At 38.9% G+C, this 23,354-nt stretch overlaps 1 protein-coding gene across 3 annotated transcripts in view; it reads right to left on the bottom strand.

Moving 5' to 3' along the window:
- atp8a2 (ATPase phospholipid transporting 8A2) overlaps positions 1-23,354 on the bottom strand; it is a 450,298-nt gene that overhangs the window by 93,231 nt on the left and 333,713 nt on the right. For all 3 annotated transcript variants that reach the window (XM_067986025.1, XM_067986027.1, XM_067986028.1), the window contains exons 26-27: positions 21,060-21,243; positions 19,233-19,343 (exon numbers count right to left, since the gene is read on the bottom strand). In XM_067986025.1, the coding sequence (XP_067842126.1) occupies positions 19,233-19,343; positions 21,060-21,243 (295 nt within the window). The remainder of the gene's footprint in view (positions 1-19,232; positions 19,344-21,059; positions 21,244-23,354) is intronic.

The following is a 23,354-nucleotide window of genomic DNA, read 5'->3' as shown; positions in this document are numbered from 1 at the left end:
GAAAAAATTTCACCCCACCATTAGATAACACAATTTGGACTCAGCTATAATGTTTCAAAACGTACCTTTTCTTCCTTCTCTTTTAAAAAAAGGTCACTGACTTCAAAAGAAATAGTGCTGTGTGCCACATGAAACAGCATTCAGCTCCTGTGGAATCACACCCAACATGGGTCACCATCATTTTCAGAGGAATGGGAGAGTAACCAGGAAACAAGTATCATAGAATCATAGCATGGGTTACAGCACAGGAGGCCGCCATTCGGCTCATCGAACCCGTGCCGGATCTTTGTAAGAACAATCCAGTTAGTCCCATTCTCCCACACTTTCCCCTTAGCTCTGCAAATTTTTTCCCTTCAAGTATTTATCCAATTCCTTTTTGAAAGCTACGATTGAATCTGCTTCCACCACCCTTTCAGGCAGCACATTCCAGATCATAACTACTCGCTGCTTAAAAAAGCTTTTCCTCATGTCGCCTTTGGTTCTTTTGCCAATCACCTTAAATCTGTGTCCTGTGGTTCTTGACCCTATCGCCAATATGAACAGTTTCTCTTTATTTACTTTATCTAAACCATTCATGATTTTGAACACTTCCGTCAAATCTCCTCTTAACCTTTTCTGCTCTAAGGAGAACAACCCAAGTTTCTCCAATCTATCCATGGTAGAGGAGAAAAGTTATATCCCAGTCATGCTACTCCTATCCTGGCTATAACATTCGCCCTACACAGACAAAAAAAAATGAAAGCGTCATCACCCATCCACGGGAAACGGACATTCACCCGATTATATCCATTCTTTGGATGAGACTATAAATAAAGGCTATGCCTGTTTAGGTGGATATAAAAGATTCTATAGGACTATTTGAGGAAGAGCTGTTGAGTTCTCTCAATGTCATGACCAACATTTGTTCTTTTTAACCAATACCATCAAAACATATTATCTGGTTATTTATCTCATTGCTGTTTGTGGGATCTTCTTGTGCTCAGATTGCCTTTGTAACAACAGTGACTATTCATCAAAAGTAATTAATTAGCTTTGAAGTGCTCGCGATGTCCCGAGGACATGAAAGGCGCTTTATAAATGCAAGGTTTTTCTTTACAAATGGCTAGCATTACATAAAGACTGTACAATAACATATGAATTACAGAATTAAACAAATTGAAATAAGTATATAATATAAGCTCAAAAGGACCGTTTATTAGTGTGATTGAGGCGGTGACAAACTTTGGGTTCAATATTATGAAGTGCTAAAGTTCCACCCCATAGAATAGCACCAGAAGCACAACCCATCACGTTTTTAAAAAGTACTGCTGCACAGCACCCAGACTGAGTTATTCTGGATATAAACCATGTGGAATGCCATTTACTTGGGACACTAAAGAAAAAAATGCAATGAACCCTCTATAGGCAGGAAGCTGTAACTAAGAAACAAATAGATTGGCTATTCACACTTTTATCCTATTTATCTGTCAATTTATATAAAACCAACATGTGTGCACATGCTCGGTGTATCACAATGAGGTGCCAATTTAGTTACAGGTGAAAACAATTTTTTTAAATAAAAAAGGTAGCAATTATATTCTGGCTGCTTTTGACTGGCTGGAGACTGAAAATAGCCAGCATTTTCCAATCCTTACTATGCAACAATTAAACTCTGGCCAGCCTTCAGATGTGGCCATAAAGATGCACAGCTACACTTTAGCAGCATAACATTCCTATCCTGGCAAAACAGCATATCATCCCACTTACCATAAGCAATGTTACTGGAGACCTACTAGTAAATATCTGTTTGCAATCTATAATTCAATTATTCTATATTAGAAGTCTTGCCTATAAGCACATTTCTTGGATAATGTTTACTTCTTGTAACATCACATTTCTGCCATCACTCTTTCCCAGTCACATTTTGCTGATGGGCTCAAAGTAAAACACCAATAATTCAGAAATGAAGAGGTAGGATATGTACGAATCAAAAGTGACAAAAATGGTGAGAAAGTCACCAATGAGAAAGTACTAAGGATTTATGAAAGCATCCGATTTCCCAAGATGCATTAGGAGAATTTAGTCAGCCCAACTAGTATAATGTTTCTCTTCTGACTCTAACATTATCTGTTTCATTGATTTTCAAAATTGAAGAAAAGCTAAAGGATATATTACAAAAGCTTTATTGAGGTAGTGTTTAAATTGTGTGGTTTTTAAAATAGACTGAGTATGGGTATGTTTGTATGACGGAAAGAAACAGACACTCTCTTCAATCAAGGAAGTCTCTGAGTCTGCTGGGCAGCTTTTGTTTATTTTTAAATTCTGAATGATTTATTATTCTCAATGGAAAAGTAAAATAGTGTCACTATACACAACAGTATTTCATGTGTTTTTGAAAATGATTTGAATACAAACTGGACAATCAATTTAAATACAACAACGTGCATTTATATGTGTGGAATCTCCCATCAGAATGACCTTGGAGATCTGGGTCTCATGGGACCTGTATCAAACATTGGTGCAGGCATTGGGGCTATGTCAAAAGGTGTGCTGCAGATGGCAGCATGGATGGAGAGTCCACTAGCTGCATCTGTACTGCCTTGCAGGATGGTTTTATAAAACTGCAGTCGTTCATTTCTTACCTTAGAAATATGCAACCGCATTAATTATCTTGCCTTACTTCTTCCCCATGATCTCCACAAATACGCCTTCACCTGCAGTGCCTTCCTTTTTCAATGCAATTCATCAATTTCCCTGTCTTGCCTTATTCTCTTGGGTACAGTGGTGCTAGTCATTCCCGAAAGTGGTCTGAACATATGTTTAGGGGTGTGCCTATACTTCAATATCCAACTGTATAATAGCATAACCCAGGGGTGTAACAATATTACCCCTGGTGATCTGAACTGGATAACGTCTTTTGAACATATGTGGTTTGCCAAATATTTTGAAAGTGCACCAAGACTTGGTAAGATAAGACCAGACACAAATCATTAAGCTGATTTACTTCACAACAAGTGAACATACAGAGCCATAGTCATGATTGGACTCACTTAATTCAAGCAGTATAACTTGTTTTTGCAAAATAATGAACACACATCATTGGGTTGTACTGCTTGACTTAAACAAAATAATTTCTAACTACCCTCCTACATTCAATCCTTTTGAGCCTAGTGAAAGCTTGTCCGTACAACTTGCTGTTTAAAAATCTGATTGTTTGGGTGTACATCTGTATTTTTTTTTCATGTGTCTGCATTTATAACTTAAGGAGAGGGCCTCTGCCGCACAACTCCTGTTGAGCACCTTGGGCCAGGGACCTCCTAACATTGTAAGTGTGACATGTTTATTGATTACCAAGACAGGACGACAAATTACTTATTGTTTAGGAAAACGTAACACTTTTCCGAATCTTTTCTATGTAAAAACAGTCACTTCCATTCATGCGCCCTGATGAAACCTGCCCTGCGACCTTTGCAAGAATACTCTTTACACACACACAACTTTGGTGAAATCATATTTTTAATGGTCACTCATGCACAGCATGTTTGGCTATGAGGAAGCAGCTCCAGAAATCCCTGGGAAAGGAGGCCATTGAGGGTGATGGAGATGGGAAAAGAGAAGCCAACATCAGGAGGATGTACAGTAAAACCTCCCCACCATGCCAGAGGCATGTCTCAAAGCAGGCAGCACAATAGTAGTGAAAGCAGTGCAATCTGCAGCAGGTCTATCTCAGGACTTGGCAGCTAGATGGCAAGGGTGACCTCAATCTAAAGGGACTTCTTTGTACACCCAGCGGCCAGTCATCTCACATACTTCTACTACTGAAATAACACTCAGAAGAGGCAAAAGACTAGTGATAATACCTACTTCAATGAAAGGAAAAATCGGGTGGGTTGTATAATGAGCGGCTAATCCAATATCACCAGTTTTACGCCCGCACAAAATTTAAAAGTTTCGTCCAGTGCCTTTTAAGATTAGAGACAAGAAAAAAATCCAATCCATCTGTACCTCAATAAGGAATCAATGCTTTCAGCAGAGGGGACAACAAAATTGGTGGGAATGAAAAAATACACTTCAAGCATAGATGTAGCAGAGCCAGGGGCAAAGCAAAGCTCCTTCTACTATACCCCAATGCTCCTTAACTCTTACCTGAGAAGAGACTACTCTACTGCACAAATGTGAATTTTTCCATTTGCCACATCAGGCATCCTTGTGGGCTCTGAGTTCCTATAATCTAAGTTGTAAATATGAACAATGATGTTTATACAATTGATGTAATTTTCTAACATATGTCTTTCTGTGAAGCACTGCAGTTACTCCAAGAGTTCATGATTTGTTGATTACAGCAGTCACGTAATGTATAGGCAAATGTCATGTTCTTTTATTTAAACATTCTTCTGTTTTACTATATTTTAATTTTGTACATGTGTACGTGAGAACTCATTAGCAAGCACTACATACACAAGTGGTTTGGTCAAGTGGTTTACATCCATTAACCACTGACTGCTCTAATTGCTCCTTTTCAGCAGGGCAGAAGGCATTAACCATACTCACCATGCCCCCAGAGAAGACTTGCTAAAAGGCTTATGAGTACCTACAGCTGAATGGGCTAGCCATTGCTGGATTTACAAGAAAACTGAACACTCTAGGTAATGGAAGACACTACCCTCTTCCCCACCCCCCAACCCCCCCCCCCCCCCTCGCCCCAAAGAAAGGAAGAGCACAAAGAACAGTGAACAGGCTGACTGGATAACCTCAGCAGGAAGCAGAGGTAACTGGATAGTGCTCTGGGCAGGGGTAAATATTGGTCTTTTACCTCTAGGGCTTGGGTTCAAATCCAAGCCAGTGTGATGAGATGAAAGTCTCTTGTTGTCTACTGGCTTTAAGTTTGGACAGTCCCAATTCAGTTCTTAGTGGGCATAAGCATACAGCATAAAACAGCCCCTAATTCAGTCCAACACTGCCGCTAATTCAACACTAATCGGCAATGTCACCTGAGCAGGCCTAAGGAAATGGAAAAAATGCCCTTTGAAAGTGCAGTTGCTTGTGAGGTTGGTGTTGAAGTAATTTTTGTGGCAGAATAAAGGGAGCTCTCACTCTACAACTATAACTGACCAGCGTTTAACACTGATGAAAGACTTACATTTAAGAAAGATGTGCATTTATATCGTGCTTTTCACAACCTCAGGACCGACCAAAGTGCTTTACAGCCAATGAAGTATTTTTGAAGTGTAGTCACTGTTGTATGTAGGAAACGCAGCAGCCAATTCGCACACAGCAAGCTCCCTCAAACAGCAATGTGATAATGACCAAATAATCTGTTTTGGGGTCGGAAGTGCAAATTGTTCCATTCCCCTTGCGCTATCATCCTTCACTTTGATAAGCACAACAAAACCTGGTTTGTCCTACAATTCACTGTTACTGTGCTTCCTCTACACTGAGCTGGTCACCACCACCACCATGAATTATAATAATTGGTAGTTTGCTGTGATTTGTATTTGTGGTCAGACACCATATAGTTCTCAGGAAAAAGCACTATGTATTATTTATCCTTCCTTAGCTCAAGGAGGAAGGGGCCACAAAAAAGCAGTATGCCGGAGGTGGGGGTGGGCGAATCTCAATTGGCATCTGAAAATTCAAAAAGATCTTGACCTTGCAGTTTGACAGTCTTAGTTCACTTCAAGGACAAAAACTCTACTTTTCCTGTCATGTCATTACCTGCCGATATAAAACTTTAAAAAAAAGACTCCAATTGCCTATTCACATAAATCACCTTGTCACTTGAGCCTTTTCCTTTGCAGCTGATGTAAATATCATTACATTTCTAACCCCTGACCAATGAACTGGCTTGTGTATGTGCTGGTTTAATCCCAGAACTGCAGTCTACTCAGAGTTCACTGTTAGCAGCTGACCTCAGCTATACTTCACTGGTTGATGGGTCATGTGACTTTCCACTTCATGCTTTCGTTTGAGATAATGCTGGCTATTGTATTAACTCTACTGTAGCTATTTTTTTAAATTACATTTTGCAGAACTCAGCATGTTTTCCTCAAATGTATTTTTCTAAATTAACATGCTGCAAAATACATTATAATATGCTTCCCTTGACAAATATGACAACAGCATTTCATCGTGGGGAGGATATCTTTCACATGTCATCTCCCCCCTCCAACTGATTAAAAATAAGATTCCTGGTTTGAAACAAACAAAACAAATAAAAAAACTCTCAACTCATTTACTCATGCTGAACATCAAGCAGTGAGCTAGAAACCTACAGTTCCAATACTCAGGCAAATTGTTATAGGACCTTACGGTGTCCTTGTGTCCCTAATTGACTGCTGGTGTCAATATTACATCTTAGTCAATTTCTTAGTGTTGCCTGAGAATGCTAAGGTTTGCATTAACGTATTGTTCTTATCGTCATGTTTGTGTTGGCTATGGTGCCAGGTTCTTGAGAGTGAATCTAGTATGGCAGTAGCACCCCTTTGGCCACCAATATCTCACAGCTAAAGCACTCTCACTTCTCATTCAGAAGGATCTGGATTTGACCCCCACACTGGGACTTCAGCTCATATTCTGAAATGATACTCCAGTTGTGCAATGAGGGACGACTGCAATGTTGATGGTGCCGTACGTTGGATGAGGTCAGGTCGACATCGAAGATCCCATGCCACTAATCGAAGAACAAGAAGAGAATTTTTCCAGGGTCCTGGCCAACATTACTCTCTCAGCCAATACCACTAATAAATAGATTAACTGATCATTCATCTCACGGCTGTTTGTGGGATACTGCTGGTGCAGAATGGCTGCTGTGTCTGTCTGCATAAAAACAGTCACTGCACTTCAAAAGGAATTCATTGTGTGAAGCATCTGGAAGTGTTTTGATGTGATTAAGCACTATATGAATGCAAGTAGAAACGATGTGACATCAGTATTATACCAATGTAAACATAGGCTGAACTCCAGACTCAACTTCTATAAGTCTCCAGGTAAACGCAGATGCCAGGGAGAGGACTTCAGCTCCTGCAGTACCAATAGATTCTTTGCCATATGATTGGACTTCAAAGATTTGAGATCAACAAAGCAGATGCTGCAGACCTCAGATTGATATTTGGAGTCTGCTTACATAAATCACTTTGGACAGATGATAAATGACAGATTAGTCAGAGTGCATTGTGTTAGAAGCCACAGCTCCTAACATTGTCAGGGTACAAGGAGAAGTCCCAGTTCCATTGGAATTTTAAGGTTTACATTTGAGTGCACTCACTGCAATTCAGGCGAGTAATTTGAACTTTTTTTTATACATTGGAAACAGTCTCAATACAAACGCACCGTAATTATATAAATAATGAGTAATAGGGATATGACAGCTTGGGAAAAACTAGCCAGAAGCCACTGCTTTTTGATTAATGCTGTTACTGGCATGCTTGACAGTGGACATCAGTTATATGGATGGTAGCTTTTACTCTGCTATACATCAGAAGATAGACTTGTCAAACATGCACACATTACTACTGAACAATGAATCATATCAGCTACTTCAAGTAAGAGAAACAAAAACAAAAGGCAACAAGCCATTGATCCCTAAAGCAGTGAACTGGATCTATGTGGGCAAAGTTTTGTGCACCAGGACTGTCAAGGGTTCCTGTTTCAGCAATTGTCACACAGATTATGCGATACCTGGTGGCTGCAAGGAGTCTTAACAGGTGTAAAAGGAAAAAAATAATGAAAACCCCTAAAAATTAATGTGTTTCAACCTGAGAGGCACACTTCTTTGCACACAGCAGCAATATGCAGATGTTGCATCAAAGGCACCAAACTCACAATGCTACCCGTTCACTTGACACTCCTGAATTTGAGCACATGATCTAGGCTGACAGCTCAATTCAGTACTGAAGGAGTTAAATTGAGGTTTATTCAAAGCAGTACAGGGAGTTGTCCTGGCCAATATTCTTTTTTCAACTTGCGCTACTAAAAACAAATTAATTGGTTATTCATCTAACCTGCTGTTTATGGAATGTTGCTGTGTGAAAATTGATAGTCCTATCTGCCTACCTAACTACATTTCAAAACTAATTCATCATCTGTGAAGCATTTTGGGGTATTCTGAGACATGTTAAGGTGCAAAATAAATGGAAGCTCCTTCTTTCTACATGGGAGTCTGTCATCTCATGCCATCCAGTTTGGAGCATGCATCTTGAATAATCTAGCCTGTACCATCAGAGAATACATTTATGAGAATTACATGGTTGAAAATGATGTGGCTGAATAATGTTTAGGAGATGAGGTGCCTTTTTCTAAATAAAACTTTGTCAATATCACTTTGGAATTAAATTACTATTTGATCTAGATGATGAACTCTGGAACTATGCCCCACAAAATTAATCAATTACTGTCCTATTAAAATAACCAGTGTGTTAAGATCACAGTATCAAGCAGTAAATGGTTAAAGTCAGGGTAAAGTTTAGATTAGCTCGAATAGGTGGAACAACTGGGAATAAAGAATCAAGAGATATGGGATTAGGATACAATAAAGTTATCATTTAAATGTGCACACATGGGCTGGGCAGTAGAAAGAAAATTATGCAATGTTTTTTTTTAAAAACAAGCTTGAAAGTGCTGCATTCTCACTAGAACCACAAACTAAATCAACTAATCAATCAAAGCCATTCTTTCATTGTTGAAAAACATACTTACAGAACAATTTTAATTTACATTTCTTTTATTCCATTTAAGTTCAAAGTATAGATTGGGTGAACAAAACATTGTCCAATAGAGGATACTGTGCCAGCACATAATATATGCTTAAACAGAGAATTACTGCCATCAGACATTTAAGGCTTGTGAGCCAGCATGTTAACAGAAATGGCAGTAAATTTGCACATCTGCTATAATGTTCACATAAATGTGATCAACACATCATTGAAACAGTAAGAAGTAAAACAGATGTTCAGACTTGTTACTATTTCTGTCCCCTCTATGCCCTAGACGAGTCCCAGTTTATATGCAACAATTCCTGGCTTACAAGCTGTAGATTTCTAACAACAATCCTTACTTAAATAGGCAGTATTAAATTTTTGGCTTTTATGTTAATTATACTCAGGTTCAGTATTACTGACCACTCCTGTAAGCAGACTTCCTATGAGCCAAAATATTCCTTTGCATGCCCAATATTTAGCTAAATAATAGCAAGACACAGCAGCAAAAAAAATGGATTTTTGCCTTTGTTGAATTTTTAAAAACTTGTACAGTCTTATTACTAGAAACACCAGGTTAATTGTGGTTTTCGGTGAGCTGGTCTTTGCTTTCACAGAAAATACACGTTATATGTTATGGCAGATGAAGATCAATGTGCACTGGAGTGGTGGTCCATGAAACAAAGGTATTGTTAAGTGTTAATGTAGTCTGGTTGTGAAACATTCAGATCCAACGATCACAAATAAATCAAGTGGAGGAATAATTAATACCGCCATTGTGAAAGATTGTGCACATTCAATATTGATGAATGGCTGATTGATCTAATATAATTATGAGGGATGTAGTCACCTATTGCTTTTGTTTTGGGTTAGCTGGGGGTGGGTGGTCCCAAACCAATGTCACAGATCAAAGATTAGTCTTGAGCTGAGGGTAATGGCTTTTATTGTCTGAGATCATTGAGAAGGGAACAGGATCATTAATTGGCTGGAGTCCTCTTTGATAAGCACAAGATCACAATAATTACAGATGAGAAAGATGATTCGTCCTATCTTAATTCATCCATCCTGAGAGATGCTAAGGTTCCACCTATTCAACATCTAATTGTTTCCCTGAGCAATCTCTCAACACACACTGAACCTCAAATGATGTTCACTTCTTACTTGGTGAAGCTCTATTACAGTTACTGACAATGTAGTCTCTTTGCTGGCTTCTTACTGGCTGGTCATCATAGCCCTAGATAAGCCCAAATGAGAAACCTCCAGTCACAGAGCTGTTTGTCAATGGTCCACAGCCAATCATTGACCCTGCCCCTACTGAGGCACAACTGTCAATCAAAACCAACAACCCACATTTTTTTCATTAACTACCTATGATGGCTGAGAATTAACACAGAGGAGAAGATAATTAGCAGTGGAGAGGTTGTTTGAGTGTGCGCTAAGCAGGGCCATTTTTCTCAGGGGGTGGAAAGTGATGGTAGAAGGGTTTGGGGCAGATAGGGGTTGTGTAGGAGAATTGGATGAGGAAGTGAGTAGAGTGTCAAATCAACAAGAGAGACTTGAAAGAGCTCATGCTCACATGATGGCAAGGTTGAGGGGGTGACTGTGCATGTGTGAAAAACATTGTGTAGAGTGAGTTTGAGGGAGATAAGCAATGCAAGAAGGTCAGTAGAGGTGGGAGAGGGCAAGTTCAGATGGAGATTAAAGTCATCAGTGATGAGGAATTGCTCGGATCTGAGGCTGAACAGGGCGGGGGAGGATTTGGTGAGGAAGGTGCTCAGAGTGGCAGAAGATGAGGAGAACCTCAAAGTAGAGATGGAAGTCAAGGTTGAGGGTGAGGGAGTAAAGGGATAAGCCAATTGCCAGAGTGTCTCTCAGGACCTTTCTCTAACCTGAGATCTTATGACCTCTTGGAAAGTTTGGTCTAATGCTGTAAATCAAGATCTCTCCTAATAGAAGGGCACAAGTCAAAACAAAGGCTAATTTTACACTTACAAAAAAAACTCGTCCCTTTATAAAAAATAAATTGCAACACCCATACATCAGTGAGGGAAAACCAATGAGATGAGTCTTATTGCATTCCTTGCATCCCACAAGTCTGAGTAAATTTACCTCAAAAAGTATTCCAACTAATTTGTGCAAACTATTGTCCATTTGACTGGCTAAATTGTGAAAAATTGCTGAAGTACCCTTTAAGATGATTTTGGCATAGTTTCATTAAAGATACAATCATACTGCTGACTCCACATCAGAGTTTGATGTGTTTAGCTAATGGTTTTTAAAAAAATAAAGTTATTGTCAAAACTTCTTCATATTTCCAAAATAAATTTTAAAAAATCAAATATTCTCCAAATCTCTAGGTAGGCACATTTTATCATCCAAAACCTGCTGACCTCTTTCAACTTTTCGTGTAACAAGGATTCTGCTTAGTGTCAATAGTTATATTAAAAGCAAGTATTTCTGCAGCATGAAATCTCAACACTGTTTCCAAACTATGATCTGACCAGTTTATTTAATGGCCTGAAATACAATCAGATTTTCAAAATGTTTGTGGCTGTAATTGTTTCATAACACTGGAAGCAGGGTGAGGAGGGGAAGTGAGGCATGCCACAGCATAAGGGAAAGTATCAGAGCTGGGAGTAGTTTCAACTTTGCCAAAACTGAGAAGAACAAAATAAGAAAATATAATAATCTGAGCTGATGGACACTCAAGTTTATTGGCATTGTTCAATGGATATTCAGAACGAATCCCAAACTCCAACGTGGTTTTAAAATATATGTAAAACCAATGACATGAAGATTCCAGGTCTTGGTTGTTCCTTTGAACTGTGCAGATCCACTAAGTGTTTATTTATTCAAGCTAAACTATTCAAAATCAGAGGGGTAACATTGTAATTAATATATGTATGCTGATGTCAATTAAATACTTTGTTTTAAAAAAATTCAAATTAGAGTCCACAAAAATCCCCCGTGAAAAGTAATGATAGAGAAGGTTGTGGAAGTCATTCAAGAAACTGTCAAAAAGTCTTGAGAAGGAACTTTGCATATAGACATGGAAATGTCAGAGTAATATTAAAACAAAAACAAATTGTTTTTGTAGAAAGTTTAGTGGAAACCTTGAAATAACTGTTAAAGTACTGATGCAGAGTACACTGCTTTTGGTTTAGTGATAAATTTAATCCAATCACACCCAAATTCTAATGATGCAAATGAATGATGCCAGTGACTTGGAAATGAGCCTTCTCTTTCAAACTGCTCTAATCCTGCTTTCATTGACACTAAGTTCTGGCAAATGGTAAGAAGTTAATTTTCTAGAATTATTTCAGAGAAGCTCAGGTACATCTGATGAGGGATGATGTAATCAAACTACACAATGCCAGATTTGGCCACGGAATGTGCCCCCAAACCTTATGAACGTCCTGAGGCAAAGGCAGACACAGCTACAATTACTGTTTCTGAAATTAAAAAAAGATGGAATAATGGAGAAAATGACTTGTTTTATTAAAATTTGCTCTTGGTATGTGGGCCGGGCAGCATTTATTGCCCATTCCTTGTTGCCCTGAGGGCATCGAGACAACCACATAGTGCGGGAATGGAGTCACATGTAGGCCAGACCAGGTAGGGGTGGTAGGTTCCCCTCCCAAAAGGACATTAGTGAACCATCAGATTTCATGGTCCTCTTTTTGGTGCTAGCCCACAAATTATCAGATTTACTGAATTCAAATCTGCAACTAATCTTAAAATGTCCGCTCAGGGACGCTATCACTTTGGCTTCTGGCAAGATGTCAAACATTCTAGCTGCAGAAAATGTGAAGCAGCCTCAGGACAGATTATATTTGAAGCCCAGCAACTCTAAAGTAAGTTTTACACAGTTTCTCAGTTCACAGCTACCATGCTAATCTCTACTGGGCTTTTGGAGTCTGTAAAGGAGTAGATGAAAATAATTACTCAACATGTAGAGGAAAAAACATATATACTTTTATCTATATTATATGTCAAATAAATCTGCCTTTCATAACTCCATTTTCCATTAGTCTTCATGTCAAAGCTGCTCTTTATAGAGATGCCACGTTGTGAGGGACTCCTTTTTTTGGGGCAGTGTAACATACATGATGCATCTTTTTGGAGATTCTCCTCTGACTAACATATTTCATGCATGTGGATATGGCAGATGAAATGATGCCTGCTTAATCAGTAAAAGATGCATACAAAGAAGCTAGTAACATAAGTTTATCAGCTTATGTCACTTTAAAGGCATTGGCAATACACCAGTGATGACGGTGGCATTTTCCTTCAATTTGTAATTCCTCCAGGAGTTTTATACGGAACCTAAATCACCACTTTTCAGTTATAGCAACGTAACTGATGCACACTTTGAAACACATTTCTATTCATCATCAATTTACTGGTCTAGAGTTTGTGCTGCATGAGTGATTTGAGTGGCCTGCGCTTCTGTGAAAACTTCTAAAGTGACTCCTGCATTATTAAGACCATGGTCAATATAGAAACTCAAAATTGCACTATCGCCATTATCCTGCATGAGGGTAAAGTTTCTTTTATTAAAAAGAGAAAATATAGCCCTTTGCATAAAAAAAGTGAAGTTTTGTCAAAATCCAAATGAATATTTTTGTTAAAGAAATCCCAAATTTGTGTTTTATTTGGCCTGATGTGATGGTGGCACAGTTCATCACAGTTTCCTGTAAAACCACTAGCTGTGCTGACTTGATGGCTTATCCTCTGACTCTTTTTCTATTAACTCAAAGGATCTCTGGGGCTGTGTCATCTCCACCACTCTGTTCCTTCTTCAAATCGATGACCTTCTCCATTCCTTCAGTACGGAGGTTGTGAGCTCTGAGAGCCTGCAGAATAGAATCATCAGCAAGTGTGTGGAGGATTCGACTATGAGCGCAGGAAGTTACTGATATGAAGGAAGAAAGAGCCCAGGGGCACTCCTCTGAGTTATTAGAAAGACAATCAGCGGAGGAACCATCAACTGTCACACAGATAGAGCCATTCAAGAGAAAACTAGCTATCAAAGAACATAGCTTTGTTGGGAGGCAACATGATTGTAACCTGTTTAGAAATACGTGGTGCCAAACTGACAAAAGCTTACAAGATGTCTATGGCAAAGAGATGGGAGATGACCAAAGTGTTTAACAGCAAAATTCTGGAGATATGTAACATATGTAACACAACCTCCAGTGAAAAGGTCTGGCTAAAAACCATACTGGTGATCATTAGGCCAGAAGTTTCAAGGTGCCGCATATTTTGAGAATTAACAGTACCTTACATAACTTTTTTAAAAATATCAGATGTAGTGCAAAAGATCACCTTTCTTGTAGATATTATGCAAGGACAAAACAATAGCACAAAATGCCCTTCCTCCCATTTGTTTTATGGCACTGGGACACAAAATTGATTCAAGTTATTTTGCACGGTAGCTGTAAACACCGACACTCAAAAGCAGAGTTATTCTAAAGGTTATATACTGTAATCTGCTCAAGACAAACAAAACATGCTTGGATGATTAAAGGGAGACTGGGTTGCATTCAGGGGAGTTTTTGTGTAACATATCTTTAATAGTTTTGAAGTTGGACTATGCTAAGCATCAAAAAGAGATACTGCTGCTTACTGAACTTTTCCAAAGCGTATAAATGTTTTCTATGTTCGTATGTTGCAACACCTGAACTAGAGATTATCTGTATCTTCAAATCTGTGTTTTTTTTTAAGATTTGAGGGCGTCTGAAACACACAGGTTTACCATCAGACAAGAGATTTAGTCATTCCTTTTGTCAGTGATTTTAAATGTTCTTTCCTGAATCCATTCCCCAGTTCAGCTTCTTTTGATGATATCAGGATTATATAATGGCAATTTGCGTACTGAGATAAAGGAAGATTACAGACACTGTGGACATAAGTACAGCTTTTTAAAGTTTAACTAACTTTAGTTTCATGTGGTATGTGGATTATTATAATCTCCCTTTGATTTTTGTTCCTCTACAAAAGAGCTGCAAACATTTGCATCCACCAGCACAGGTTAAGATCAATAGGTTGCTGATGAAACTCCAATACGAGAGTGTTGCATCTCATCATTGTGCATTTGAGGTTTGTTCCTTTTTCTCATCTCCTCTCTTGAAGACAAACGCACATCGCGCGGTACAGTTTCATGTGGGCTAGCAAGCCTCTGGTTCCTCACCCATGTGTTTCCTCTTCATGCATGACAACAACAACTTGCATGTATATAGCACCTTTAACGTAACAAACATCCCAAGGTGACCCTAAATAGTGAGTGTCAGGAGGCTATCTGCACATAGGGGAGATCACAGCTGAGCCCCATTGTGTAGTGCATCCAACAGGTGTCACTTTTAGTCTGGCTGATTTCTCCCCTCTCTAGTCTTTGGGAGGGTGGGCTGAGCTAATTTTAGCATCCCAACTGTTGCCCTGGTTGAGGGTTAACTAACAAGGGATTGAACCTGGGGCCAGATTGAATAGAGCGTGTTTACACATTGAGCCATCCAGGACAGATTCGGTAATTTTGAATCCACTTCTAATCCAGACCCTTCCTAGAATACAGCTTTACTGATCCATACGTCACCAATCTGGTTCATTAATATAAGAGAATTAACATGCAAATTATTGGTAAGTCCAAGTCATTCCTTTTATCTGGTGTATTGAAGAAAATGACTTAAAAATAAAAAAAAGCATAAATACCATTCTGTATTCTTTGCAAGTGAAACAAGTGCATTCATGCCCAATTAATTAAAAGACATTGAGAAAAGCAAGAAAAAAGACAATACAATACAATCACTGCACTCATCAGATTATCTAATCTAGACCACTGAGACAGAGAGCGTGAGCGGCTATGTTTGAGTAAAGTGACAGTGAGGTATGACATGCTTCAATCATGCTGTCACGTTTCGGGATTCCTGACTATTTGACCTAGGAAAGATTTTTTGTCTAAACTATGTGTTTTTTTGATATTGAGTCAGGTTTCTAATGGTTAATTCACAAAAGCTTGGCATCCTTTCTGTTATTTTGACAGAGCAATAAAGGTTGGGGCCACTGGGACAAAGAGAGGATAGGTATGATAATGACTTCTCCCAAAAGTTAATGAACCAGTTATTGAAAAGGTCATGGTGGATCACCACTTTCAGACATTTCCAGTAGGCATTCACATGAGATGTTGGGTGAGAGGGCAGAATTCATTCATACACAGCATGAGGTTGTTTGACTGGGGCTCACATCGGGAGCGATGTGGTAGCTGATTTGATTGGCAACACTACAGGCCAATCCCCAGACAGGGGACTAATTACCAACTTTCAAGGGTAGGGAAGAAAAGAACAGAGAAAGACATGGTCCAGGTCAGTTCAGCAATGTCTGGAAAAGGAGCCTGACCAAACAAGTCAAAGCTCTCCCATGGCCAAGATCAAAGTGCGTCAGATTCAGGGATAAGGCTCACCAGAAAAAGTTAAGTTAGCCCGATAACAGAGACAGTGTGATGCATTTTGTTATTTTTTTCTATACCACAAGGAGGGGCTGTAAAATAAAGCAGATTGACAATTTGCATCAGAATTTGTCACACTGCAGTATCAGTCTTATGGAAAATTGGAGAAGTGCACGTGGAGGCACTTGCAAGATTATGGTATCCAGTTCACTTCATAAGGGGATTTCATTATTATGCCCCCAGGTCATGCCATCATAAAACTAGACATTGAGCAATAAAGGATAGCTCATGATAATAAGGAATGCCGGAGCCACTTACGGGAGAATGCAGTGATGCCGTACCCAAATGAATATCTAGAGCAATCCCATAACTTATAATACGTGTTCATTGCCACCCAGTAGCCATGTGCTAAATGCTGATATTGTCAAAAGAATAAAATATACTGATTTCATTTGCACATTTTTCCCCCCTTGGTGCATTAAAAATAAAATTGTGCCCAAAGACTCAGAAAAGAGCAAGTTGGACAGCAGAAAATTATCTTGTGAAAACTAGAAGTTAATATCAGTCTTAAAGTGTCTGTTGTTTGGCAGCTTGATGCTATAGAGACTTTGGGAAGTGTTTCACTACTCATACCGCCAAGTATCCTTACCAAGAGGAGGTAAATTTTTGTGTAGCAGCACTCTGAAGTGCATACCCAAGCAGCATTAAACCTCCGTGTTTTATTCTGAAGCTAAAACTGTTGCAGAGCCAGTATATACATTAGTGTAAGGAATGAAAGAGCAAATTCCTTTCTGGAACAAAGGAGGATGTGAAGTTTATGTCTAAATTAGGGACTTGGTTTACCTTTCAGTGGTTTTACATCTGATTGAAACATGTTTAGTTAAGTGAGCCATCAGCTAAAGAATTTATTCATTGACCACCTATCACAACACTTATCTCCCCATTGCCTGGAACAAACAGTGCAGATCAAAAGTGGACTTTGGTGTTGATCCAGATACTGGAATGGCTGTGAACATAAAACACAAGGTTGGAAAGGTGTGCCAGCATTATTGCAAGCTGTAGCAATGGCTAATCTGAAGGTTTAACCAATACACTGACCTGGTGAGTCACTGCTGGTGCTACTGGTTTACCAGTCGCAGGACTCTGTATTGATGATAAACAAAGCTATATATGAGTTAGTGCCAACTAGAGTGCATTTAGCTCAAACTTAGGTTAAAAACTTCTGCTGGTGAGGCCATTAGCATGAGTTGAATCTGTTTTGGATTTACTTAGTAATAAGCAAGACTGTGCCTTTGTCATGAATCCTTCAATTTTCATGTTTTTAAATAAAAACAAATCCTCAAAGGCAGTGACACTGCAGTGGTTCCTTCCAATATTTCAATCACGCCAATGGAAGAGGAAATGTGCAGTCATCAGAGAGATGAATAGGAATAACATTATAACTCCGGGAGATTTTTAACGATCCACCTATCGATTGGGTCAGAGAGGGAGTAAATGGAGAAAAGGGAATGGAATTCCTAAACTGTGTACAGGATTCCTTCATCAAGCTGTACACTAGTAGGGCTACAAGGATGGAGGCATTGCTGGATCTGTTATAAGTAGTTGAAATAGATCAGGTAGATGAGCTAAACATGAGGGAGTGCTTGGGAGTAGTGACTACAATATGACAAGGTTTAAGATCAAACTAGAAAGGGAAACTAGAACACAGATTGGATTAGGGCAGATTTCAGAAAGATGAGAGACCTAGCTAAGGTGAGGTGGAAACAGAAATTGGCACAAAGGACTGTAGAGCAACAGTGGGTTTAAAAAAAAGATTTCAAAAGGTATGGAATAAGTAAATTCCATTAAAAACAGAAAATACTGGTAGTTTTGGGATGCCATGGATAAATAAAAAGGTTAGAAACCAATTAAAATTAAAGAGGGGAACCTATGAGGATTATAAGAATAATAATAATGATAATGAAAAAAAGGAGAAGATGAGAAAATAAAAGGTTAAAAGCAGGATAAAGAAAGCTAAGAGGGAATATGAGGAAACAATTTCAAAAAACATCAAAAGGAACATAAAGTACTTTACAAGTATATTAGTAAAAAGAGAATTGTTGAAACGAACGTTGCACTCCTGAGTGGACAGGATTGTCAATTAAAAGAAGAGATAAGAACTTCACAGCAGTCTTTATTAAGGAGGATATCCTAGGATCTATTGAGTGTGGATTTTTGGCGGAGGACTGAAGAGTGGCCCAATGTAGTATTCGTTTTTAAAAAGGGACACACAGCTAATCCGGGTAATTGCAGACCAGTTAGCTTAACGTCTGTGGTAGGGAAAATTTGAGAGTCTTTAACTAAGGATAAAATTGCCACTTATCTAGATAAAGGGAAAATAGTTAGAAAGCCTTTGACATGGTACCACATGCAAGATTACTACACAAGGTTAAGGAATTAGGAGGAAGACAGCAAACTTGATTAAAAATAGTTTAGAAGGGAGAAAACAGAAAGTAGGAGTTATGGGCAGTTTTTCAGGGTGGTTGGAAGTGAGTAGTGGTGTCACATATGGTACAGTTCTGGGGCTATTACTGTTAACTGTAGAACAATGATTTGGATATAGGACTAGAAGGAGTGGTGTTGAAATTTGCAGATGATACCAAAATAGGAGGTAAAGTTAATTCTTTACAAGACAAAATGAAGCTGCAGAGGGATATTGATAAAATGGGGAAATGGGCTAAAAAGTCGTAAATGGAATTCAGTGTCTGTAACTGTGAGATGATGCATTTTGGTTAAAAAAGAAACAGTAGTAATTATACTCTGAATGGGAGTGTGCCGTTTTTGGTCACCCTTCCTAATGTTTCCTTTTTTGGCTATGCATCTGTTTTTCCTTATGCCTCTGTGAAGTGCCTTAGAATATCTTTCTACGGTGAAGGTGCTACATAAATGCAAGGTATTGTTGAATTACACTAGGAAATGAATATCTCCCAAATCTCCGAATCACATCTAAAATGGGAGAAGCTTCCCCTCCCCCAGTTCTGTCTCATTGTCTGAGGCCCACCCTAATCATAATGCAAGTCAACAAGGTATTCTAAATTCTACCTAAAAACTACTAACGAGGCACAAATATGACTCCTTACCTCTATTATGTATAGCACCACATTTTTGTAAAAACAGTAAAGGATGCATTTTGTCACTCGGATGTAACTCCAGGCTCCATGGACTAATAAAAGCTTTTCTAAATATGAAAACTAGAATGAGAAGAGAAAAGCCTTCATCAATGTCACAAAGATTTTTTTTAAATCACACAAAACAGCAGCAAATTCACAGGGTGATCAATTCTGCAAAAAATGTTCATCAATACTAAAAATACTGTAAGGTTCACAATATCGAAAGTCAACATGTAGCAACTAATATACTTTCTTAGTGCAATAAACCTAGAATCGTTCTACATTAAGCATATAAAATGATTCTAATATGGCAGTCCTTCTAATAAAGCCCAGGTGCCATTTACAGCCCACCTCCCTTTCACCTGTGGCTCATGGCAGACTAACTACATGTCATTGGGCCTCCATTCACAACCTTCCCAGTGTATGTTCACTGAGCTGGGCTTCTCTCTCCTTTCTCGCTGCCCGTGAAAGAAAGGAAAATTATCTCAGCTTCCTTACAGCAGGGGAAAGGGTCCTATTAAAACAGAACTATTGCTACTGTGTTTTTCTTCTTCCTGTGGTGAAATGCTCACCCTGTATTTCAAAACTACCCACAGGCCCACATCCTGTAGCATGTCACTCCATGGTGCAGCGTTTTGGAGCATTCCTGACAGTGGTCTTTGAGCACGACATTTGATGAATAGTGGCCTTGACAAAGTTGGTGGGCAACACTCTTCTAGTGGAACAAACATTTATTCACTCTTAAATTATAGCAAGGAGTTGGTTAATTGCTTTTGGGCCTGAGTTATCACCTCAAAAAGTGCTGCAATGAGTTGACAATGTTGTAAATATCCTCAGCTTAAAAATAGCGATATTGAAGTTCTTGGCCCAAAATTGAGGTGTGGGGGGAGGGGGGGTGGAGCCATGGCATGAGAGGGGAGAGGTAAGTGGGATCTTCAAGGACGTATCTGGCTATGGGAGATGGTATTGAGTCAATATCAGTCACCAACTTTGCAATCTGATACTTGAAACCTGCAGGCCTCCAGGATTCCAGAATGCTATTGAAGATTGGCTAGCCCACTTGTCTGATTAATGGAAATTCCCTATTAAGTAGGGTGGTCCTGGCTGGACTGGCAGTGGGAAGCTTAGCAATGCTCTGTGGTTGTAAGGTGCATGATTTTAGTTTGTTACACTCTAGCAGTATCCCAATGCATACTTAGGGGATCCTAAGTCTTGGCTGCTGCCAACCTGTACCTAAGTCTTCTGGGCTGAAGTAAGTGGGGTGTATCTTAATAGGGAGAAGGTTTGCACTCTATATCAGACAAATGGAAACTATGTAAGTGGATTTCTCAGTCGTACGGTTTACAGAGTCAATTATGGTGATGGAAATAAATGCATGTCAGTCACACAAACAACAAGAAAGAAATGTTCTCAAAATCAGGAGAAAAGCATTTGTTCAAAATAAACCACAATTCCTGGATTAATGATGCTCAGAATTTGTTTATATAAAAGGTTTTTACTATTTTAAATTACTGTTTACATATTGTAAACGACAAACAGCCAAGTACTTAACTCCTCCTTGACAGCAGAGTCTGCAATAGTCACAGCTTCAAAGTAAATGTTCTGTTTATGTGACCATGTAATTTCCTTGGATAATAAACTTGCTAGCACTGGGAGGGAAAGATACCAGCTTTGGTGCAGTAGCAAAACATTTTGACTGCATTTGTGCAGGAAATAGCATTTTGCAAATAATGGGGGGGGGGGGGGTGCGATTTTTGATCATGGTAAAAAGACAAAGTAATACTTAAAGCCTCTAACCTGTGCTATGGAGTAATCAGAGGAGTTGGTGGCTTGCAGTCCTTCATTGCCACTAATCCCAACTCCAACATGTGCAGTCTGAATCATCCCCACATCATTGGCTCCATCTCCGATGGCCAGTGTGATGGCATTAACATGTTTTTTCACCATGTCTACTATTTCTGATTTTTGGAGAGGAGAAACTCTGAAGGGAGAAATGAGATGTCAATCACTTTGATAGCTTTGGAGCCACAAGTTCTTTTGCATAATGCACAAGACTCTCACTTTATGTAACAAACAGTGATACACTTCAGCTTTTTATTAGGTGATTAATGATATGGTAGCTGCTTTGGTTTAAAGAGACCAATAAAATTCCTGAAACATTGAGCATTTCAGCAGTTCAGGATGTTACTTCCCCAAAAAGAAAGGTGGGAGAAAAATCTGAGGAATCCAATTTGCATCGCTTGTGCATGTCTTCATGGATGGTTTCAGAGGTAAATTGGGAGAGGCCTCATTATGTGATGTATTATGTATGGGATGGGGACGGGGTTGGGGGGGGGGGGAGAGGAGGTAGCAATGGAAACAGAAAAGTAAGACTAAAACAAAACGGTTTAAGAACTGGATTGCTTTAAAATTTGAAAATACTGTGGAACTAAAGAAAATTGTTGACCCTTACAGTTTGAAACAACACTGATTAATGTTAAGCATAAAATATGAACCAACAGAAATGTTTTGTAAAAATGGGTTTCATATTGGAAGCACTGTATACTTGCAAATAAAATAACACTAGCAATGTCTCATAGCTCCCAATCAGCCCACGTTGGAGAGAAATCCAAATTTCAGGCCTGGATTAGCCCTTGTCCTGGTCACCGGTAATGTCTTTTGAAGATTGCTGGGATGCCAGAGATTCATGAACTGCACTTTGAAAGCTCCAGTACCAGATACCCAATCAATGATCCTGTAAACACTGCTGGGCAATACAAAGTGAACATCAAACACACACTGGCTGATTTATTTCTGTTTGAGCAAAAATGACAGTGTATAAAAGATTCATGCAAGGGAGATCCTTATCCCAATTGCACAGGGGTCTCTACAGTTTTTGGTGTTTTAAAATGTCCAGATAAAACTTCCTTTAAGCACCTCAGTTATTCCAACATATTGAGTTTAATTAATTGAAATTGCTGTAAAAATTTCATTGGCCTCTCAACTGTCATTTTACACTCCGTGCTTAGCTGCAGATTGTGATGTTCCACAATTCATTTAAAGACAGGTTTGATGTTCTACCAGAAGCTATGCACTCACAGAACACCTCACCAATAAGGTTGAGTTCCAGACCTCTTTTCAATCATGGTAAAACCCGCCCCGGCTCACTTGTGCTTGCCAGTGTGAAAGAACTGCTGTAAGAACTCAGATTGCCACTGCAAGTCGAACAATGTCAAACATACAAAATCAACAACAGGAAAACACCAGCTGGTCCATCGAGCCTGTTCCATGCTGTCAAGATGCAGCTTAATATCATGACTCCCCACTCCCCGCACCAACCAGCCACCTAATGTCTTGGGAGAGGCAAAGAAAAGAAAAATTTATCTCTGATTCCTGAAAGCGATCAAACAAGTTCTAGGAGAGTATAATGCCCGGGAGACACATCGCCTAATACCTCATCCACTTTTTGACAATAGTTCAAATGTTAGCATAATTAAGCTGGATAATTTGAAACCACTGATAGCTGTTTAAATACCAACGTAATTATATAAATGGTAACCAATGAAAATGACTGCTGCCTATGTATTTATGTGGGAATTTTTAAACATGTCTAATGCCTGGATATTCAAGGCCATTTGACACCAATGCACTCTGTCAGACACCAAGTATCTGGTATCAGTTTATCCCCAATGTGGAATTTTGGACAAGCCACATGTCCAATCAGTAACAAATGTTGTATGGCTAGGGCTTTGTTCTGTGTATCCCTTGGATGAGTTCTTCTTTGACATCTTATGACAAGCAAGCTTAGTTTTTTATGGTCCAGTTTTTCAATTTCACAATACTGAAGTTTATAATAATAATAATGAATGTTTGCTTAATTTGTCTATCAAATATTTTCATTGTTATTGCTAATAATTTGGAAAAAATTAACATTGCATTACACCCTTTTAACCATAAGTCAAACAAATTATGTACACAAAGTTAGAAGTTGCAACAACACATGTTAATAGTCAGTTTGAGAGGTTTGCTAAAAAATATTTACAACGATTAGAATAGTTTTAGCAAGGATCGTTTAATGAAGTGCCCATCTTATTGTGGGTCAATAACCTGCTC

This window comes from Heptranchias perlo, chromosome 6 (assembly GCF_035084215.1).
Source record: "Heptranchias perlo isolate sHepPer1 chromosome 6, sHepPer1.hap1, whole genome shotgun sequence".
NCBI classification, from domain to species: Eukaryota; Metazoa; Chordata; class Chondrichthyes; order Hexanchiformes; family Hexanchidae; genus Heptranchias; species Heptranchias perlo.
This window is presented reverse-complemented; position numbering and strand designations above follow the sequence as displayed.